Source organism: Vulpes lagopus, chromosome 2 (assembly GCF_018345385.1).
Source record: "Vulpes lagopus strain Blue_001 chromosome 2, ASM1834538v1, whole genome shotgun sequence".
Taxonomy (NCBI): domain Eukaryota; kingdom Metazoa; phylum Chordata; class Mammalia; order Carnivora; family Canidae; genus Vulpes; species Vulpes lagopus.
The window spans coordinates 5,969,599-5,991,393 of NC_054825.1; the positions used below are offsets into that span (position 1 = coordinate 5,969,599).

The 21,795-nt window shown below is 47.3% G+C and overlaps 1 protein-coding gene across 2 annotated transcripts in view; it reads left to right on the forward strand.

The window, feature by feature from the left end:
* The window catches only part of ADAM12 (ADAM metallopeptidase domain 12), a 331,063-nt gene that overhangs the window by 203,170 nt on the left and 106,098 nt on the right, over positions 1 to 21,795 (forward strand). For both annotated transcript variants that reach the window (XM_041745566.1, XM_041745567.1), the window contains exons 4-5: positions 1,382 to 1,460; positions 16,787 to 16,863. In XM_041745566.1, the coding sequence (XP_041601500.1) occupies positions 1,382 to 1,460; positions 16,787 to 16,863 (156 nt within the window). The remainder of the gene's footprint in view (positions 1 to 1,381; positions 1,461 to 16,786; positions 16,864 to 21,795) is intronic.

A 21,795-nucleotide genomic window follows, 5' to 3' on the forward strand; every position in this document is an offset into this window, starting at 1 on the left:
GCAAGGGACCAGGCTGAGGGAAGCCCTAATGAGTGTGTTTTGGGAGCTTTGAGAACAAAGAGGCAAGACTTCTTCCCTGGAAGCCCCAGCTCACAGCATGCTGTGGTAGAGATTTGTGATGGGCTCGCTTGGGTCCCAGGTTCATCTCTGGTCTGGGGCGGCGGGCGGGCAGGTTGACAGCCACACTGGCAGGTGCTGCACCTCCTGCAAAGCTCAGTATGTAAAACAATCCTCAACTCCTCATTGCCGAGGCAGATACAACCAGGCTCCATGTCGGAGGGCCCTTCCCCATCTTGCACCAACGTGGCTTCCCAGATTTCAGACTTTAGGCCTCCTGGCCTTGCCATCCTCTGCCTGGAATTCCCTCCTCCTACCCCCTCTCTTGCCTGGCCATCTGCTGCTCCATCTGCAGGTTCCCTGTGTATAGCCTTCCCCTTCCACAGTATCCCACCTGCCTTATTCCATTCCCCCAGTAAGACTGTTCCTACCTCTGTGGCAGCCTTGCCCATGCTGAGCGGTGTTTCCTCTGTCACCGCACCAGGCCACCGTATCCTTATTTATCTTTGTATCCCACCAGCTGGCACCGCATCTAGGACATAGTAGGTACACAGGAAACATTTGTCATAGTTCTGTTGAAAAGAATAAAATAGCATATATTACAAAAGAAACTGCAAAATAATTTAAAACCTTAAGAAACTTGTGCTTTTACTATCATCAGTGAAGATCTAGTAGACCACATACAATTTTAGTTGGGATAGATAGGACTTTTTCTCCCCCTTTCAATTTATCGTAGAAATTCAATACTTCAGTGTGTCCGAAATCATTTTTCCTTACCACCTGTAGCACTGCTTTTAACATTTCATTGTTGTTCCAAACTCTTCTTTGACATTTTCATAATGACAGCTATTTCTCTCCCCTGAACAAGTACCAGCAGGAGCAATGCAGTGAACCCAGAATTATTTTCCCAGCAGGTGGCTTAGCCATTGATTCTAGATGGCAGAGCCTGGCGACTGCCAGGCAGGTGATTCTCCCAACCTGGAAACCTGTACATGCGATTTGTAGAAGAGCGTGTGCTTGTGTGTATGCTCTAGCATGCACGTGCACATGTATGTATGTGAGTGTGCGCACACCAGAGAGTGTGCTGGAGGGCTCTGCGCGTCCTGTGGGAGCTATTGTTCAAAGCACACACGCCTGAATCCCGTCATCTGGGTCTCCTCCTGTCTCCTTCCTGAGCAGAGGAAGGTCATTTGGGAGCCTCACTGGGTCATCTGTAAAATAAGGATGGGTCAAATGCTGGCTGCCCCGTGGCCTAGAAACTCACAAGCAACATATCAATACAACTCTACACTCATCTTTCTGTGTTGTTTGTATTTTTCCACAGAGGTCTCATTGCTAGCAGTTTCACAGAAACTCATTATCTGCAAGATGGTACTGATATATCCTTCACTCGAAATTACACGGTAAGTCCCACTGCAAGACCACCATGTTACCGTGCTGTCAAATCTGTGCTTAAACTTTGCAGCCATTTTATCCTAGCAAAGTCACACACTCAGAGTCTTCACTCAGATCCCATGAAGAGCCTGTGCATCACTCAGGATTTGGGCATTGCATTAAAACTCCAGGAAAACTTGGCCTTGGCCAGCTTCACACCAGGACAGTCCTTGGAGATCCAGCTGACCTTGAAACCACCTTCCAATAACTAGGGGATGCTCAGTTAGGCAAATCCTTGCTAGAAAACCTTGCCAAAGTTCAAGATGGCTTGGAAAGCGGTCATCCCAAGGCTGAACTTAGCTGTGTTACCCTCCAAGTAACTTAAAGAAATTTGAAGGAAAACTGACTCTGCATAACCTATAAATGTATCCCACCTATTGGAAATGTAACCTACCTATTGTAAGTGTATCCACCATAAATAAATGCATAAGCCATTTATTTATATAAAAGATAAATCCACCATAAATAAGATGGTTCTATATCATGGTTGTTATTATAATACAGCATTTATCGCCTTTTAGCTTTCCTGTTGCTTGAAGTTTTATATATAACTTGGACAAGATGCTAATTTTATTTGATCCTTTAACAAGTACTTACTGGGTACTCTCTGTGCTCAGCCTGTGTGTGATTAAAGAGAGGTACTGCCCTCTCAGGACTAAGAAAATTACTTTTAAAAAAAAAGCTATGGATATTTGTCTTAAAAAGCATAAGCTTAGAAAAAGACTTTACATTTGCAGTCGAAGTATCATCAAGCAACTTTGATTGTCTGCAGGGATTTCTCCCTTCTCTGAACTATGCCAACGCTTGTTTTCTTCATCACGTGTTTGGCATGTGGCAAGTACAGACTGATACCTTCGGACTCATAGCAATCTTGTGGAATGACCTGGCATTGATATTCCAGCCTGGTCAAGCTTAAAAGAGTCCAGGGAATCCCTGGAGGCAGAAACAAAGAGGGGATGCAAGCTCAGAGCAGTAGGCTGGTGAGTTGGGGTCATGGGACCACAAAGAGCTACCTGGCACTTGGGATTTGGGGCAAGAGAAATGGGCACCTACAACTGAGAGTCCCACAAGAACTGGGCATCCAGAGAGCTGCTTCCTCTGTGAAAAAAAATGTATGAAAAAAACCCTAGTCCAGAGAAGGGACAACAAAAGGAATTGCCTTAAAAGATCCTGTATTGAAGAAAGATCTCATAAAAAAATAGAGAAATTGAAACCCCAGCCAACCTTATAAGTATATGTTTGCAGCAGGGTGGACTGGTATTTAAATTTCTAAAACCTGCATAGAAATGCAATTTCCAGTCAATATATTGACCTCAAAAATATTTTGGGACCAGTCATAGCTTGATTGGTCTCAAATCAGCAATCCTGGGTCCCCTGGGCTAAAGCCAACCCAAAATAGTTCTATGGAAATATTTCTACAACCCAGATCACATGAGTTGCCCATGGCAAAAAACAAATAATGATGAGCCCAAAATCAAAATTACAAAACACAGTGAGAAAAGCCACTGTAAGTGAGCATCAGTAGACAAGAGTAACAAGAATATCGGCCCCTCTGGAAATGCAAGCTAATAGAAAAATCAGAGAAAATCGTAAATATTTTAAAGAGAACAGAATAGGCCTAATAGAAATTCCAGAGTGAAAGGGCTCAGTCAGTTGAGCGTCTGCCTCTTGATTTCAGCTCAGGCTGTGATCTCAGGGTCATGAGATTGAGCCCCATGTTGGGCTCCATGTTCAGCACAGTGTCTCCTTGAGATTCTCTCTCTCTCTCTCTCTCTCTCTTCCTCCTCCTCCTCCTCCTCCTCCTTCCCCACTTGTGCACTTTCTTTCTAAAATAAATAAATCTATTTTAAAAAAAAAAAAAAAGAAAAATTCCAGAGTGAATGTTTAAACAGTGTAATGAGAATGTCCCAGAATTGAAGAAAGACATGCATCACAAGCAGGAAGAGTGCAAATAAATTCTGTCGAGGATGGCTTGTAGTAAAACTGCAGACCACCAAAGATGGATCGTAAAACCACCTGAGAGAAAAGAGACATTTGTGCAAAATCTGTGCAAAACCAACAACAGACTTCTTATCAGCAACTCCAAAATTAAAATTTCAGAGAGTCAAGGGGAAATTACAAAAATAATAATAAAATACATTTGCACACAAAAACGAGAATTTACTACTCTCCACTTTTAACAGAGAGTATCTACCAAAGACTCTTGTACTAAGAAAGAAATGGAACATAAGAGACAAGGGTATGATGTTAGAGGCAATAGTAAGCCAAATAATTGCATGTGAATAAATCTAAGTAAGCTATTTAAAGTAATAATTACAAAAATAATGACTAAATTTGGATGTTTTAAGACAAGGCAAGCAAAGAGAAGATTTAAAACAGTTTAAGAACTTGTATCATACTTGAAAATAACAGAGATGCAGATTAACTTTAGATTTTGATAACTATCTTGCAAATTTAAGTATAACCCTTAAAAGAACAGAAAAGCAAAATGTATAATTCCAAATAATAGATAGTGAACAAAAACAATGTATCAGCTCAGCAGAGGCCAGGAAAGAAGGAAAAGGATTTGAAAAGCAGAGTAAATATAAAACACAAAATAATTACATAAAAATGAGTCAACATATTATTCTAATTATATGTAAATAGATTGAATCTGTTTGTTAAAGTAAAAACAGATTATCTGCTTAAAATTTAAAATCCAGCTACATAATTTTTACAAGCTTCACACTCAACATACAAAATGGTTGTGAAAGGAGTAGAAAATGTGTAGTAGACAAATATTAACCCAAAGAAAGCTGCTGTCATAGCATTCATATCAGACCAGCTAGATCTTAAGGCAAAAAAGCATTATTATGGATAACGGGGTTGATTACTTGATGAGAAAAGGAGCAATTCAAAAGGATGGTAAAGTAACTGAACCTATGTGTCCCAGTAAAATAGCCTCAAAACATGTGAAGCAATCAATAATCAAAAGAATTAAAATAAACGGACAAATCCACAACCAGAGAGGGAGATTTAAATATACCGCTCTCAGAAATGAAAACTTTAAAAGATGAGCAGAAATTAATGAAAAGGAAGACCAAAATAATTGAGAGATTCAATTAAGCCAGAAGATGGTTCTTTGAAAATATTAATAAAATGAATAAAATACAAATCTAAGCAAGAACGAAGAATTCCCAGGGAACAGTATTACAAGCACAAAGATGGACATAACTATTGTCATTCAGAGATTTTGAGAATTACAGGAATGCTATCAACATTAATAACCATTTCCTAAAAAAAAAAAAAAAGGGAAATTCTTAACACTGTTCAAGATAAAGCAAAAATGTAAATATAACCATATAAAGAAATTAAATAAAAAGTATTTTTGTAATCTCCCCCCTCAAATGACATCAAACCCAAATATTTTACCAGGTAACTCTTACCAAATCTTTAAAGACCAAATAGTTCTTGAGATTTTTTTTTTAACTTTCTAAAGGAGGAGAGAGGAACTACAAAACTCAGAAAAAGAGCATCCACAACATGAATATTATAGACTAGTTTCAGTTATAAACATAGTTGCAAAAATCCTAAATAAAATATTTGCAGATCCTATCCAGCACAGATTTTTAAAAATACTTTGTGACCAAATTGTATTTACCTGAGGAATGTGAAGATAGTTCAACATCAGTGTATCGGATAATATAATTTAATGTATTAATATCTGTAGATGAAAAGTATTATTATAATTGATATATTTCTTCAAATATAATCCATAATATTTATTATGTAGATTAAAAGAGCTCTTACAGGTGGGAAATGTTTCTCCTATCTCCCTTCTGTCCCCATATATCACATTGCATAGACTAGACCTTCCAAAACTGATTCATGTAGCCACTGCAGCATCTTGGTTGATGCCACTGAGAATCCATTCATTCTTTTTTTTTTTTTTTTAAGATTTTATTTATTTATTTGAGAGACATAGAGAGAGGCAGAGACACAGGCAGAGGGAGAAGCAGGCTTCCTGCAGGGGAGCCTGATGGCGGGACTCAATCCCAGGACCATGCCCTGAGCCGAAGGCAGATGCTCAACCACTGAGCCACCCAGGTGCCCCTCCATTCATCCATTTACTCATGCACTCCAGAGACATTTATTAACCACCTTCTGTGTGCCAACACTGTTAGCCTGTGAGGATATAGGATGAATAAAATGCACTCTTAAGCATATAAATTCTTGAGTCCTCCACTTACCCGTCGTATAGGAGGGGTGAGTGTCTAACACGGACACACCCAGAATGTGTAAGATATGGTCCCAAAATTATTTTACTTGTTTTATGTTTTTGGTTTCAATCTCCTTTTCTAGTTTTCCTTTTCTTAGGCAATTTTTGTCCTTTTTTTCTCATTTGGGAAGACAAATAAGAAAGAAGAAGAGATAGAAGACTAGGCTAAACGAGGACCTGGCAGCTGCGGGGTCTGTTAGGAGCTCGGGAGGTGCGGTCTGTAGGCTACAAAGGTAGATGTCTATGAGACTAGCTGGAAGGCCACGTGCCAGAATGCTAACAGTGGCCGTCTCTGTGGGGGGGAGGGAAACTCTGTATTTTTCTATTTTCTGTGATGGGTGGGGGGATTATGTTTTTCTTTCTTCTCATTTTTCTACAAGGTCACAGTACAGACAGGCAGATGTCTGCTCCATCCCTTCTCTTCCATCGTTCCTCTGCGTGGAAGTGTCCTTTATAGGGAGAAGGGGGTGGGAGCCAGCAGGCCTGACAGCCCCAGTCCCTCCTCATTGGGCAGGGAGAGCCCATGCTGGGAAAGGCCATGACTCTAGCCTTGCCGTCCTCCCTCAGTCAGTGGTGGCTAAGCCTTGCCCACTCCCTGCATGGACTCTTCTCAGCAACAGTGCCTGCATCCCCAGCCTCCCTGGGATGAGCCTCATGGCTTGGCTAGCAAGAATGGAGCAGTAGAGATGAAGGTTGGAAATGGCAGGATGCCTCAGTCCCACCTCGGCCAAAGTTGTATCTTCTAACAGAATATACCAGAAGCCCCTTGTTTTGAAGGTAATTAATTCCCCCCCACCCAAAACCTCCAGAAACAGCAAGCACATATTAGAAAGAGGAAGACCTGTCTTGTATTCCAGCATCTACTTTGTCACCTTCCTGAGCCATCAGCCGTGTTACTGTAAAGATAAGGAGTGAACAGTCTTCCCCACTAAAGAGAACCCACAGCCCCCGACAGCTGGTCCTCCCAGCAGAAACCCCCTTGAGGAGAGTCCGTGACCTCGTATTATCTTTCGTGGTGAGGAGACAGACGCAGCTTTTGGGGTTTTATTTTTATTGAATCAGGCTGGAGAACAAAAAAGAAATGTGCTGACTCATCTTCTTACCCCCTAAAGTCAGCACACTATGAATTTTCCTCCATTTAAGATTATGAAAAAATAAGAACCACTTTTGGCTGTAGTACCCTCTTTTTTAAAATTTCATCTCTCAACCATCAGCGTAAGCTGGTTGACATGCCGCGTAGTGGCTGATTTTAATTTTGGAATTAATCGCTTGTCTTTTATCTCTCCATTGTCCTGACAGGCTGAAATATTTGTGGTTTTATCCTCTGCCGGCCACATCTGAGGGAAGATTATGTTTTATATTGTTACTTTTAATAAGGCCTGTGGGAGACGATGCACATGACATTGTGCTATTTGCATCCCAGAAGACAACTCGGGGAAAGGCCAGAGTAACGCTCCAGAACGCCTCCCAAGGGTTGTCAGGGATGGATGGGTGGAAATGCACACTCATCTGTTGGATGTGCACTAACTGAGCACCTGCATATGGCCAGACACTATGGCCACCACTGAGGGGACAGCAGTCATTGAATATAGATTAGGGGATGGGGCGAGAGGGAGGAGATTGACATTTTTCCAAGTATCTCAAACCTAATAAAAATCTGTGATAAGTGTGCTAAAGGAAAGGTTGAGGGGCCTCATCTGGTCTAAGGGATCATGGACATCTTCATGGAGAAAGGAGTGCGTGACCTGAGATCCAAAGGTTGAGATACGACTCGGGACGGGTGAGAGACGGACATTCCAGGCTGATGCTGAGCTTTACTTGTAGGCAGGGCAGTGTTTAAGAGTTGTCAGGGGCCAGGACATGTAAGCCTTGGAGGTCATGGTGATGCATTTGGTTGTTGTGGAGGAGCGTTGGGAAGCCATAAGGATCTCAACTCTGGGGGTGTCATGACCAGTATAGGCTTTGAAAGACCCACTGGCTACCACACAAAGCGGTAAAACAGAGACAGCAAGAGCAGGGATTTGGCAAGATGAGGCAGCTGGCTCTTGTGGAAAAGCCTAAAGCCCAGCAGAGGGGACATGGCTGCTGAGGCCTGGGCCATGGGGATGGAGAAGGGAAATGTCTGACCCTAGATGCGTGAGCCACTCCTAGAAAGGTTCCATTTGTTGTATGTGTTTCTCTTGGGAAAACTTAATGAGACATTCGTTGGGAGGATACCACTAGGAGACCAGTCAGTGTTAAGTGAGGCTGGCCATCAGGCAGATGTGGAATCCAATATTTTGATTGTTGAAAGTATTGTTTGGGTGACATCCCATCCATTTCCATGGCAAATGTTTCCTATCAAAAAAAGAGTCGAGGGAAATCTGGGTGGCCCAGTAGGTTAAGATTTCAGCTCTGGTCATGAACTCAGGGGTGTGGGATCGAGCCCAACATCAGCCTCCATGGTCAGCACAGAGTCTGCTTGAGATTTTCTCTCTCTCTCTCTTTCTCTGGCCTTCTCCCTCACCAACTCTCTCTCTCCCTTTCTGAAAAAAATAAATAAAAGGAGTTGAATCTCTGCAGTTGGCTTGGACTAAACATTTCAGGGCAAGTGGATCTTAGGGAGTCAACCTCACCCCTCAACAGTTAGCATGAAATGTATGAAAAGATGACTCTGGATGTAGGAGGGAAGTCGCAGGCCATTCATTAAGTGTAGCAGGTGTGAGCAAAGGCTTGTTATCAGACTCTTGAGAAATGCTTTAAAATGGATTTAATTTCCCTGCCTTCACTGTACTCTACACCCATCCAATCCATCCACTCTCCCCACATGGCTGTTCTGCTTTTCCACCCACTGGGGCACTGACGATATCTCATGGTGACCCTGCCCCACTGCATCTTCCACACTTTCCTTGTCCATGGACCCTTCTGCTCCCAGCGCAGGCCCTGCCTTCCACCACAAGACGTCACAGCCACCTGACCTTATCTCTCCATTTCCTGTATCCCCTGGGTTCAATCCAGCCCCTCTTCCTGGCTCAGCAGTCCTGTCCTTCCAGAACATCTTTCTCTTTGTGCCAGTTCCTGTTGCACTTACTTTGATCCTCCTCGATCATCATCAGTAGCTTCCCCAATGCCCCCTTCATCGAGTCCAGACTTCTTAGACCAGCATGCACATTCCTCAGAGGTGACATACCTCCTTCTTCATGTGTGCATCACTCATTTATTCAGATGCTCACCCGACAACAAACATATACTGAGTGCTTACTATGACGCCTGCTAGCATTAAGTGAGCACCAGGGATATGCAAGGCATGCTTCTTAGACGTTTTGTTGTTTGATCCTCCCAATAAATCAATGTTTGCTATTTTTATAGCCAGATAAGGAATCTGAAACCTAGCAGAGTTAAGTAACTAGATCAAGCCCAGAGCTGATAAGAATTCAAGACCACGTAGTCAGACTCTAAAATCGGAGCTCCTGGCCACTGTGATCCTGCCTGATTCATTTGCAACAGAATACAGAAGGCTCTCTGTTAGGTGTTCCTGGCTGTGGTAATGGAATTAGTCTAGAAAACTGTAGCAAGGTGGATTAAGGAATGGACTAGCATTCATTTGCAAGGAGACACCCAGCAGATGCTTCTGGGGGAGAGCAGAGGCTGTCCTGCAGAACTGCAGTCCTGGGACATGGGAGAGAAAAGGCCCAACAGCCCTCTGGGAATTCACTAAGTGCGTCGCTCTGAGGCCCAACTGAATGGAGATCAGGAAGGGTCCAGTACTTTGTGGCCATTCACAGAAGGGAGGAGGACACAGTCTCTGAGAGCACAGTCTGACTACAGACGACATGACGGGCCCATCGCAACGATACTCTAGGAGCCAAACAATGGAAGCGCCAAATCCATGTGGAATCTGGAACAAGTTCCCAGAGGAACCCAGGTTTGAGCGACTTTCCTTTTCCAAAGTTGTCAGAGAGGAAGGCTGTGAGTGAGGCCTTCCGTCTGGAGGCAGTGTGTGTAAGGTTAGGATCACAAGCCAGGGAGGCAGACTGCCCAGGTTCAAAGCCCAGCTGAAGCACTTAACCGGCCGTGAATGTGAACATGACTCAGACACTGAACCTGGCACACAGTCAGGCCTTTAGGAAGGCGAGCCAGCGGTACCACTGCCCACAACAACTCATAGCCACCCTGGACCGTATGTTCCTTTGGAAGTCCCTCTATATCATAAGAGCAGGATGAGAATGTGGGCCGCGGCCAGGAGAGGGGGTGATGCGCAGTGCTGAGCAGAGTTCTTCAGGTACAGGCCTCCCCGTGAAATGGCAACTGGCCCCTCCGCTCTTCCGACCTGGCTGCCAACAGGCCGCTCCTGCTCGCTTTCACAGCTCAACAAAGTCCCACACAACATGCAAGCAGATTTGCAGCTGGGGGTTTGGAACCCATGCAGGACTGTAAGAAAACCAGCCCACTCCTCTCCACTGTGTCCATTGCTCTCACACACATTCATGCATTCAGCAAAAATACACAGAGCTAGGGTTCAGTGCGGAGGAAAGTTGAGTTTATGGCACAGCGGGCTTACAATACCTATTTTCACATTCAAGATCTCTGACGGTGCCTTTTCAGAGACCGTTTCCTTGTGAAATGTTTATTGGATCCCTAAAACCCTGGGCAGTAAGTGTCACTCCCATTTTACAGATTAAAAACTGAGACTCCACGTCTCGGATTCCAAGACTCTCCACTCAGGATCCATCTAGCGCGCTCATTCTTGCAGACATCCTGTTTCCAGGCCCAGTTTGCTGGGAGGTCCCGAGGAACGTGAACATGATTTCTTAAGCATGTGTTCCCTGATGCAGAATTCCAGCCCAGCGAAATGATGTGAATGGCCCTTGAGGTTCGTCCTTTATAGTCATTTAACCAGACATGGTTCTTGTTAGAGCTGAGAGCAAAAGATAGCCCTGGGAGTATGGGCGTGGTGACTTATTGCTCAGTGATCCTGTCCCGCATTCAAGGCTGAGCGTAACGTGGCCCAGCCAGAGAGACGCACGGGGCTGCAAAATCACTTTTTCCTTTGCTTGACTGCACTACCACAAGCAAACACATGGTATGTGGGGCTTGATGTTCCATACGAGGGAACACGGCCTAGACCATGGTTGTGCTGAAGTGCAGGCCAATAGCTCATGCAGACACATGTAGGTACATGCACACATGTGCACACGCACACACGCTTCCATGCAGACCTACACACACTTGCTTGCCCTTGCACTCCTTCTATCTGCAGGGCTCTCTGCGAGTTTGGAAATCAGTTCACTTTCCTACAATTCCCTGAGTGCCATTACAATAGGCTCTATTGGACTCCAGAAGGCATCTAAGTTTGGATTTTAGGTGATCGCTTCTGTCCAAAAAGAGAGACCTACAGGGGCACATGGTCACAGTGGCAAGACACAGAGGGAAGCCGTCTGGCCTGGAGTCAGGTCTAAATGTCAGTCCCTCTGCTGTGCCACCGACCAACCCCGTGGCCTTTGACAGTCACTTTGCCCGTTGGGGCCTCAGTTTCCATATCTGCTCAGGAAGGGGGTTGCCTGAAAGAGGAAGGTTGGCCTTAGACGACCTGAAGCACCCTTTCAGCTAGAACCCTGTGTGACTCCAGTACTAACACGAGGAGGCAGTTGGGCACATTGCATATGATGCACCTTGGCGGGTGGGGGTGGCCGTCAACTTCCTGAGGAAAAGTGGCATGGACGATAATTTTCGCTCAGCATCCTCCCTAACAGGCTTTGTCTGCTCCCTTTCCTTTGGAATCACAAGGTCAGGCCATTTTTGTTAGCAATTTAAACAGATAAAATCCCTTTCAAGTCCGCTGAGAGTCGGGTAACAGAATTTGTACTTTGCTTCCCATATGGCAGAGGGTGGAGGGCTACTCTTCTGAGGCCCAAGTGTTCTCGTTCCATCTCCCTCTTACCCACCATTACATTTGATTGATAGTATTAAACAGAAGGAAAATTTATTTTACTGGAGTGGGGAAACGCATTAGGTTAAGTAATAAGTATATAAAATACATGGTTAGAGGTTTTGTAAAGGAAAAGATGTAATTTTGTGGTTATGCATGTTTGGGACTGTTTTCTGTGTTATGTTTTGTTGGTAGAAACAGAATGTATCGGATCAGCAGAACAGCAGCATCGACGTGCTAGCGGGACAGTGTCCTCTATTCAGTGACGCCTTTACAGACACGGGTGTGATAATAAAGAGATAGTAGTTGGCACTCTTGAGGCTGTGGAAGGGGATGCTTCGGGAATGTTCGTAAGGGGAAGTGTTGGGATCGTAGCTGCAGTGCACCGTGGGTGCAGGAAGGACCTCCCAGGGCGTGATGGATGCCTGCTGTGTCTCTCACTGGCGCGTCACCCTTGCAACCAACAGGCCAGGTGTTTGCGAATCCACAGGGCCTGATGGAATCCTGCCTCTTAGCATCAGCCCATGAGAGGCAACCTGGCCCTCTGATATGGTGGCAGCACTCACCTGGAGGATCCCCCCAGCTCCGAGTGGGGGACTGCTCCCCCTGCCTCAGCCACCGCTGGAGGGGGCGAAACCTCCCAGGGAGCACAAGGCTACACCTCTTCCACTCCTTGTAATCAAATTCACAACCAATTATGCAGCACATGGTGTGATGAGCATGTCTTTCTGAGTTTGAGGTTATCCATATGACTTGCTGCATCCTGAAAATGAAATCACGGTTGTTTAAGCGTGTGCTGAATCATATAGAAAAAATTAAAACTTCATGAAATTCTAATTGTCCTGGAGAATCTGGAATTTGGAGTTCTAGCCGCTATACTTGGTAATCTAAGAGGTTAAGGAGTGAGCAGTGGCCTTGTTAGCTGTCCTCAGATGAATGGAAAGTAGTTCTAGCACTGGGGTGCCCCGGGGGCTCAGTGGGTGAAGCGTCTGCCTTCGGCTCAGGTCATGATCTCAGGGTCCTGGGGTCAAGCCCTGTGTCCAGCTCCCTGCTCCGCAGGGAATCTGCTTCCCCCCTCCCTCTCCCTCTGCCTGCCACTCCCCCTGCTTGTGCATGCTTGCTCTCTCTCTCTCTCTCTCTCTCTCTCTCAAATAAATATATTTTTTTAAAAAAGTAGTTTCAGCACTAAGAAATAAGTTATGAACCCCAGGAATGATGGAAAGAGGCAGGATGGTTTCAGGACCAGCTCATGAGAGCAAGGATCCACCCCCCCCCTCTGTTATCAGCACTGTTTCAACCCACTTGGTGAACTGGAAATTAATTTTATACTAATTTGTTCTCAGCTCATGCTTTAATGAGCTTATATTTCTGAGTATTTAATTTGAAAGTAAGTCTGATAAATAATCTATTAAAAAATAAATTGAGACTGAAAATAAATGAGTTTGAAATTTCAGAGGTCAGCAATTAAGATTATTGTCGCTATTTGGTTTTTAATTGTTTAACCAATACTCGGCTGCCAGCGCAACATCTCGTATTTCTCTAAAATGAGGCAAAATCTGGAGTGTATGATGGCTAACAGACAAAATCCGTGATTCTGGTCACCCTGGGCGGCCTAAACCCATCAGCCACTGCTCTTTCGCTTTCTGAGCCTTCTCTGCCCTGATGTGCCTGCTGGGCACCCAGGACTGAAATCCCCCCGCTGGGATCCCTCGGGCGCCCTGGGGACATTATGATCCAGTTACCTGGCCCCCTCATGGTTAGAAAATTGTTACCACTCCTCCCTCAAGTACGCAGGTCCACTTATATAAGGGAGGGTGGGGGCGTGGAGCCTTTCAAAAGTAATTTCACGTGGATACTAAAAAGGCAAGCTGGTAGCCAGGTCTGGGTGGATACCTGATGTGGCCAGTGGGCAGGTGTTCCCCTACCACTGTCCTCCCTGAGCCATATACTCACTGGAGAGGTCTGCCTCACCGTGGCTGCTCCTGCCCTAGAATCTTCCAGCCAAGCAGAACTAACTGCCTCCCATCTCTGCACATGCTTTCCCTCTATGAGCAGTTGTCTCTCCTGCCTTGGCCCCTGGACGCCTAGCCACCCCACCCCACCCCTCAACATTGTCTGGGAGCCAAAAGAAGAGAGCCACAAACTGCAAAAATTGTTTGCAGTCAGCATAATCAAGAGCAGAAAAAAAAAATCCAAGATGGGCTAAGTTTATACAAACTATAAACTAAGCTGATAAAATGGTCTGATAGGAGATAAGTTAAGAAAAACACCCAGTCTTCCTTTACATTAAAAATAGATGTGGAAGATATAATAGAAAAAAGATCCTATTTGTGATATCAACAAAACCTACCCAATACCGAGGAATAACCCTAATGAAAACTTCATGACAGCAATATGAAAAAAATCCAAGACTAGATGGAAGGCCATAAAAACGTACCATGTACATGAATAGGAAAAGGGATCTTGGTGGATTTATTACGATGGATTATTAACCACATTATTAATAGATAAATAACTTCAGTGGATTATTACAGAGCTTAAAATTTGATCCTGAAATTCATCGGGAAGAGAAAATAGGCAATAATATCCTAGAAACAGTCAAAGCAAAGAATAGAACCAAAGAAAACCTGCCCTTAACACAGTTGCCAAGACAGCCCTTTAACAAATGGCTCTGGATCACCTGGATCTACACATGCAGAAGCATGAAACTAGACTCCTACCTCAAGCCATATATAAAAATTAATTCAAGGTAGACCAAGGATGTGAATAGAAGAGCTAAACTTGTAGGGTTCCTAAAAGAACACATAGGTGGAAATCTTCAGCACCTTGAGATAATGGTTTCTTAGGTCTGATGCCAAACACATAAGCAACCGAAGGGAAAAAGATCTCATCAAAATGATCGACTTTTGTGCTTCAAAAGAGATGCTTGAGAAAATGAGAGGACAACACACAAAGAGGGGGGAAATATTTGCAAATCATGCATCATAATATATTCCCAAGGGGACCAAAAATGTGCATCCACACAGGAAGTTGTAGGATGTCCGTGGCAGCACTGTTCACAGCTGCCAAAAAGTGGAAACCACCCAAGTACCCATCAACTGATGAATGGATAAACAAAATGTGGCATTTCCAGAGCATGCAATATTATTCTGCAATAGACAGGAGTGACCCATGCTGCAGCCTAAATGAGCCTTGTAAACATTACGCTGAGTGAAAGAAGCCAGACACAAAGGGCCACATATTGTATGAATCCACTTACACGAAATGAATGAATAAGCAAATCCATAGAGACAGGAAGTAGATTAGTGGTTGCCAGCGGCTGAGGCAGGAGGGGCAGGTCCAGGGAAGTGAGTGCTAATGGGGATGAGGTTTCTCTTTAGGGTGATGAAAAGGTTTTGGAATTAGACAGTGGTGACAGCTGTACAACGTTGTGAACGTGTTAACCGAATGCTTTTAAAAGGTGAATCCTGTAGTCGTTGAATTTAACCTTAATCAAAACAGAGAACTTATACTACCTGACATCAAAATGTATGATGGGACAGTAGGAACGAAAATGGTGCCGTGGTCTTGGAATGGACACACGGAGGTTTGTCTCAATGGGGACAGCTCATGGGGTACGAAAGCAGAGACACGTACATGGTGTGGGCATCCCATGTATGATACGGAGCACCTCCAATCACCAGAAAAGGGAAAATGGTAGCAGAGAACAACTGGGTCTTAGTGTGTGAGGGACAGTTAGATTCTGACCTCACACTCCTTGAATAAATCCCAAGTAGAGTAAAGGGCTAAGTACAAGACTACGGGAATAGAAGAAAAGAAAAAGGACATATGTGTGACCTTGGGGAAGGCCCCCCCTAAGCAGTACATAAAATTCATAAGGAGAAAGATGGAAAGTGTCTCTTTATAAGAACTGGAAACTATACAACAAAAGATAGAAGGAAGTTCAAAAATCGTTTCTCACGTAGTAGGCAAAGTATTAAAATCCTGAATTTTTGAAGAAAATCCGGAATCAGTAAGAAAAGTCAAAATAACAAGAGTCCAGATCTCTCATCTCCCTCCTTGAGTTAGTTGCCTTTCAGATGGTCCCAGAAGTCTGTTCTCTACTCAGTGACAGATGACCTTGACCCCTTTTTGGAGGTGTTATTGGAGACCACTGGCCTCTTCATCCCAGCCAGTCCTCTTTCTTAGCAAAGTCAAGGTGGTCTTAGAATTTTCTTTTTGTTGGGCGGGAGAGCTGGACACCAAGCTCTGCCCTGGGGAAAGTGGGTTACTGCCACCACGAGCGGAGGAGCCGCGTGCTGCTGCAGACACAGCAGGGACAGGCCGAAGCCCGACATCCACTTGCCCTGCTCCTTCCACACCGCTGCCCTGCCAGACCACGCCGCTGGCACGCAGAGGCCACGAGTGAGGCGAGCGGAGTGTGCTTAGCTTTTCCTGTGGGTCAGCCACTTAGTCGGGGCTGCCACGTAAGCTCCTGCCACGTGGATTCTGGACAGATCTCTGTCTCGGTAAGGAAGTGGCCGGGCTGTGGCTTCTTGTCACAGGCAGCAACGTTATTCAAGAAGTGGGATCCTGCAGGCGTGTCACACGGGGGCTTCTGTCCCAGACCTAGAAGACCGTCCTAGTTTTATTTCCTGCCGACAGAGACTGTCAGCTCTCGACTGGGCGATTCAGGGAGGCCCCCTCCAGCTCCCATCTCACCTGCTTTTCTGTTTCCAAAAGCCAGAGATTTGGGCCTCATTTTATGACATTTCTCAGCGTGCGTAAATAGGCCATAGAGGTCCTCATCTCAGTACAAGAGACAGTTTCCAGGAGGGTAGGAGGGGATGTCAGTCAATGTGATTTGTCCTGCCACTGGGTTTTCCCTGAAGGGCATCAGAGAGACAAGAGTGGAATTGGGATGCAGCTTAAAACCCCATTGATCATCTCGAAGTAAATCAGGCCTTCCTGCCAGAGATCCTGGCCGGGGTCACGCCGGGCTTAGCATTAAATACTAAGACCACTGGTTCAATATTTTATGCCAAAAGGGAATCCCGTGGCTGAAAGCAAGTGAAGGTGATGGGAGGGGCTGGTTTATCGTGAGCGAGCGAGAAGCTACCCTGACTGAACCGACTTTCTCCTCCTCCTAGGGTCACTGCTACTACCACGGACACGTGCAAGGGTATTCTGGTTCCACCGCCAGCCTCAGCACTTGTTCTGGCCTCAGGTAAGTGGTGCTGATGGTGCTGGCCCTGGGCTGGCACCCACGGCCTCCTCCTTCCTCTCCCATGTGCTCTCAAGGATCAAGAGTAGATGATGGGGCCTGAGCCTCCACCCGGTGAGATGGAGAAGCCCCACCTGGAGCACAGAGTGCCCAGGATCTTAGTTTCTCTGCCATCACAACTCTTTCTAGAAGGTTCTTGGGCCTGGTCAGTTGAGAGCTGCTGAACTGGCTGAGTATCTACATCCGAGGATTTTATGACTATGTTTTGTTTATGTGGCTCTGTGCTTAATTCCTGGTGGTAAAAGGTAGGACCTCAGGTGCTAGTGTTCAGGCCGCCAGCTTGGTTGACGTGCAGGGGCCTCCCCTCATTAAGAGACAAAGCCCAGCAACCAGCTGAGCAGAGGTCAGTGTGAGCTGAAGCCAGGCGTGGGTTGTAGGGCCTTTTGCTATGAGGTTGCGGCACGTGTCAGGATACAGCTCCCTTCTGTGGCTGGAAGAGCCAACCCTCATGGCTCATCCTCCCAGATCACACTCATTCACCACCAGTTGGTTCTCGTGTGTTTTCCAGACAAACCAGTTTGTCTAACAAACTTCCAGCTGCCTCAGCCTTTCTACTGGATTCATTCATTGGGTTTGTGAACCAACAGCTTGTATCCCCCCAAGTCCTGCTTGGTTTGGGTACTGGGTCCCGAGACAGGGAGAGAGGGCCGAGGGCCTGGGAGGGCTGCCCTCTGGGTCAGCAGGAACGCCACGTCTCTGGGAGTCCCTCATGGGATGCTGTACACACACGACATGTGGCACCACACATGGACACGAATGCCACACACACACACACACCAGTCAACCTCTGCAAATGCGAGGGAAGTGGTGGCTGCCCTGGCCCTCATCGGGGTGTTAACAGCTGTGGATGCAGACGGAAGCCCCACTGAACATAAACGGGAAATGGGAACTCGAAATGTTGCCCCATAGTAATCCTGACACACAGCCGGCATCCAACAAATAATGCATCGATTAGGAGAGAGTCCCTGTGGCCCGCACCTAGTGACAGCCCCGGCGTTTGTGAGTGACTGTCCCATGTAGCACAGCGTGCGGAGCCCAGAGAAACCCCCTGCCCCAGGTTTGGGATGCTCACACCCGGGGACATGCTGGCAGGTGCACAGGAGCAGCCAGGAGCTCGTCCCTGCATGAGGCCGGCGCCCCCGTCTGCCTCTTCGTGGTCACCGTGTGTCAGGTGCACTGAGCCGAGCGGCCCCTTGGTCCTGACCCTCCGGGAGCCAGCCCTTCCACCACACCCTCCAGCTCCCATCCTGATCCCCCTCCCCGCCCCCGGGTGCCCCCCGTTCACAGGAAACACACGACCTTCCAAGCTGCTGCGCATCCTGCATGACCCGGGTCACCTGCACAAGTTACAATGCCAAGGGAGGGCACCCGTCCCACTCCGCAGTTTGCTGTGTCTGCGGCCGGTTCTGACATCCGTCCTCCTTGGCTCCTGTGTGGTTGGTTCCTTCCTTTGACAAATATGCTCGGCTTGGCCGCATCGTAGCTCTCCGCAGCCTCCATGCCCTGCATTTGGGTGGTTTCCAGCTTTTCTCAAGTGCAGACCTCCCTGCGCTGCCCGGGGTCCTGGGGCGGCCCCGCCTCTGTGCACAGGGTCGGGTGGGGGGGAGCAGGTGCCACGGGGGCAGAGGGGCCTTCCCTTTACCAGCGCCTGTCCTGCCACCTTGTTCTTCGAGCGTCTGTCCTAATCTCCACGCTGGCCGGCAGAGGTGAGACTGCTGCCCCCTCACCTCCTCCCCAATCCCTGACATACCTGGTTTATTTTCAGGGTTTCCCACTGGAATCCAACAATATGTACAAAAATCTAACTCTGCCCTCGTCCCGCGCTTGCCAAGTCCTCGGCACGCGTGTGTTTGCCTATTTTAATAGAAACAGCGTCACATCGTACGCTTCACCGTAAAGCTTTGCTGTGTCCCCTGATCCTTCTGTCTCTGCACGTCAGGAGACAGAGACTTAAATCTCTTTGGTTCACCCCACTGAGGGTGCGCACACGTTTCTGCGCGCTGTTGCCTTATGAAGCGCTGTTGATATTCCACTTATGTGACGCTGTGGAACTTTGAGGCGTCCGCTGATCTGCTGTGCGAACGGCTACCTCATTGCTGTTCCTTAGCAAACGGCCCTTGAGCACATCCTGGGCACCGGCACTGAAGAGGGGAGGGGTGAGCCGTGCGGCATCTGGAGGAGGCGCCTTCCTGGCACAGGGAACAGCATGTGCAAAGCCCCTGAAGCAGGACAATGCCCGGGCTTGGCCGAGCAGCAAGGTGGCCGGTGGGGCTCGGTGGAGCAGGGAAAGCAGGAGGGGGGGCTGTGGTCAGGGGAGAAGGAGGGGCCTTGGCCTCTCCCCTCTTTACAACGGGGATCACAGAACTTTGTGCTGAAGTCTGGCTTCACGTTGACACGGGGCACTCCGGCTACCAGGCTGAAAACACACTGTAGGGCGTACGTGCAGAGGAGCAGAGCTCAGCTAGATGCCCTCCCAGTGACCCTGGCAAGGGATGGGAGCCCAGGTAGACGTGGCACCTGCAGACCTGCAGGAGCCCAGAAACTTCTTCAAGGGTTTAGCGAGGCTGGTGCCTCTCACATCTGCATAAGCTTCTGACCATTGCCTTCGCCACCAAAAGACTCACTCCCCCAAGGTAGTGGGGACTAAGTCCCCAAGGAAGGACCAAGCTCCTGCTCCTGAGTGAGTGATGACTGAGGAAGCCGTGGCAAAGTCACTCACGGGGTAGGCCCTCCCAGACACGTGCAGGCCCGACAGGCACAGTGGGCGCTCGGAGGAGGAGGAGGAAGAGGAGGAGGAAGAGAGCGTTTGCAAGTGACGATGTGCAGAGAGAGGACACCTGCCCCCCTTCGAGGCACTGAGGTCCATGAGGGAGGGACTTTGAACAATGAAGTGTCTTCTTGAAAGGCTGTCAGGGACGCAGGGTCACAGGGTCAGCCAGGTTTCAGCAGGGCACGGAGGGGAGAGATGTTCAGGAGAGGGTCAGGGGGAGGGTAGTGTGAGGACGGACCGCGAGTCCCGAGAGCACAGTCGGGAGGTGAGCGGGACGATGGGAAGAGTGAGAACGGGGTCAGTTAGAGGATTAAAGAGCTGTGTGGAGACAGGGTCCCGTCTTGATGGGAAAAGCAGACTCAGGCTCCTGGGGGAGACAGAGGTGAACAGAGATGAAGGACAGCGTGGGGTCAGAGCTCAGGGCATCTGGGATGAGGGGAGTGACCAGTTCAAGACGGATGATCCGGGGCCGACGGCGGGTGTTTCTGCCCTGACGCACAGCAGCCCGAGCAGTGAGCCAGCTGCGTGACAGTGGGCAAGTCACTCGACCTCCCTGAGCCCCAGTGTCCCTGTGTTAAAATAGAATGAAGTCCCCGGCTGAAGTGGTGGTTTTGAAGATGAGTGCGGTGACCTGTGGGAAAGCCAGTTCTGTGCGCGACTTCGAGCGAGCAGCCAATGGGAAAACCATCAGACTCTTGAGACTGTCTTGCGTTCTTTGATTCTGGGACTGGGCCGGCCAGTCGGGAGGCGGGTTCATGCGGTACTTCTGGGCTAATCCTGGGCAGAGCTCTCCTTCTCCTAAGGGAAACACGGTGGACGCACACAAGACCACAGTGGCAAAGATCACAATGGAAATCGTAGCCCGCCTACCCTGTGTGGTATCCAACATGCTTGAAAGAAGGGTCTCTAATACACACAGAAGAGGAAAATCCACACTTCACTGTCATGCTTCCCTGGAGCCTGAAAGATGGACCTGTTTGTTCAAAGGCCATTTATTGAAGGCTAAATATTTCTAGCCTTCAAGTTAACATAAAGGTCAATGTGTGCAAAGAACAGAAAAGCTCATTTGAATTGGCAAAAAAGAACCAAACAGAACTTGGAGGTAGATTCATGCTACTTAAAAGGCCAGGGTGGCTTCAGGCATGGCTGGATCCAGGGTCTAACTAATGCTATCAAAGTCCATTCTCTCTTCACTCTAGTCTCTGCTTTCTTCTCAGCTGGTTTTATTTTCACAAATGGCTTATTTTTGTGCTGACAGAGGGACTGCAGCCAGCCCCAGGCTTACGTTCTAAGGGGGCAAGTAGAAAAATGAGGTGCCCCTCTTTCAAGTTCAGCAGAGTTCCCCAGAACATAACTGATTGGCCCCAACTGGGTCTTAGGCCCATTCCTGAAACACTCACAGTGGCCAGTGGTGAGTATGATGCTTTGGCTTCACTCCCTGGGCCAGGCTAGGGGTGAACCACATCCAACCCCAAGGTTGGGAGGTTGGGAAGGTGCGTACACCAAGGAAAACCAGTGAGCTTTTGCCAGGAAAAGGACAAATGAGGGCCAGGCCAGTAAGAAACAAACAGGCCTCCTCCAACCGTAGCTTCCACACATCTATGAAGTAGTTTTAGTCCGTCAGAACTGACAACAGGCATTAATAGAGGCATCAGGATTGGCCTGGTAATTCTCAGGTGATTTTCATAGGTGTATCAAACTCCTGATGGGCAAAGAGAAAAAGGGGGTACCTCCAAGGTATCCCTAAAAGCTCCCTTTTATAATAAATAAAGCCGTTGACCAACCAGTGACATTAATTAATTAGTTTTTAAAAATGAAGAGGAAGGGGGCACCTGGGTGGCTCAGTCTATTAAGTGTCTGACTTCTGGTTTTGGCTCAGGTCATGATCTTGGGGTTGTGGGAACGAGCCCTGCATTGGGGTCCAAGCTCAGCATGGGGTCGGCTTGAGAGTCTCTCTCCCTCTGCCGCTCCTGCTCATGCTCCCGCTCTCTCTCTCTACCCCCCTCTCTTCTCCTCTCTCTCTAAAATGAAAAAAATAAGTCTCTAAAAAATAAATTTTAAAAATTAAAAACAAAGAGGAACCATTGGATGGACTATTCCCAGAG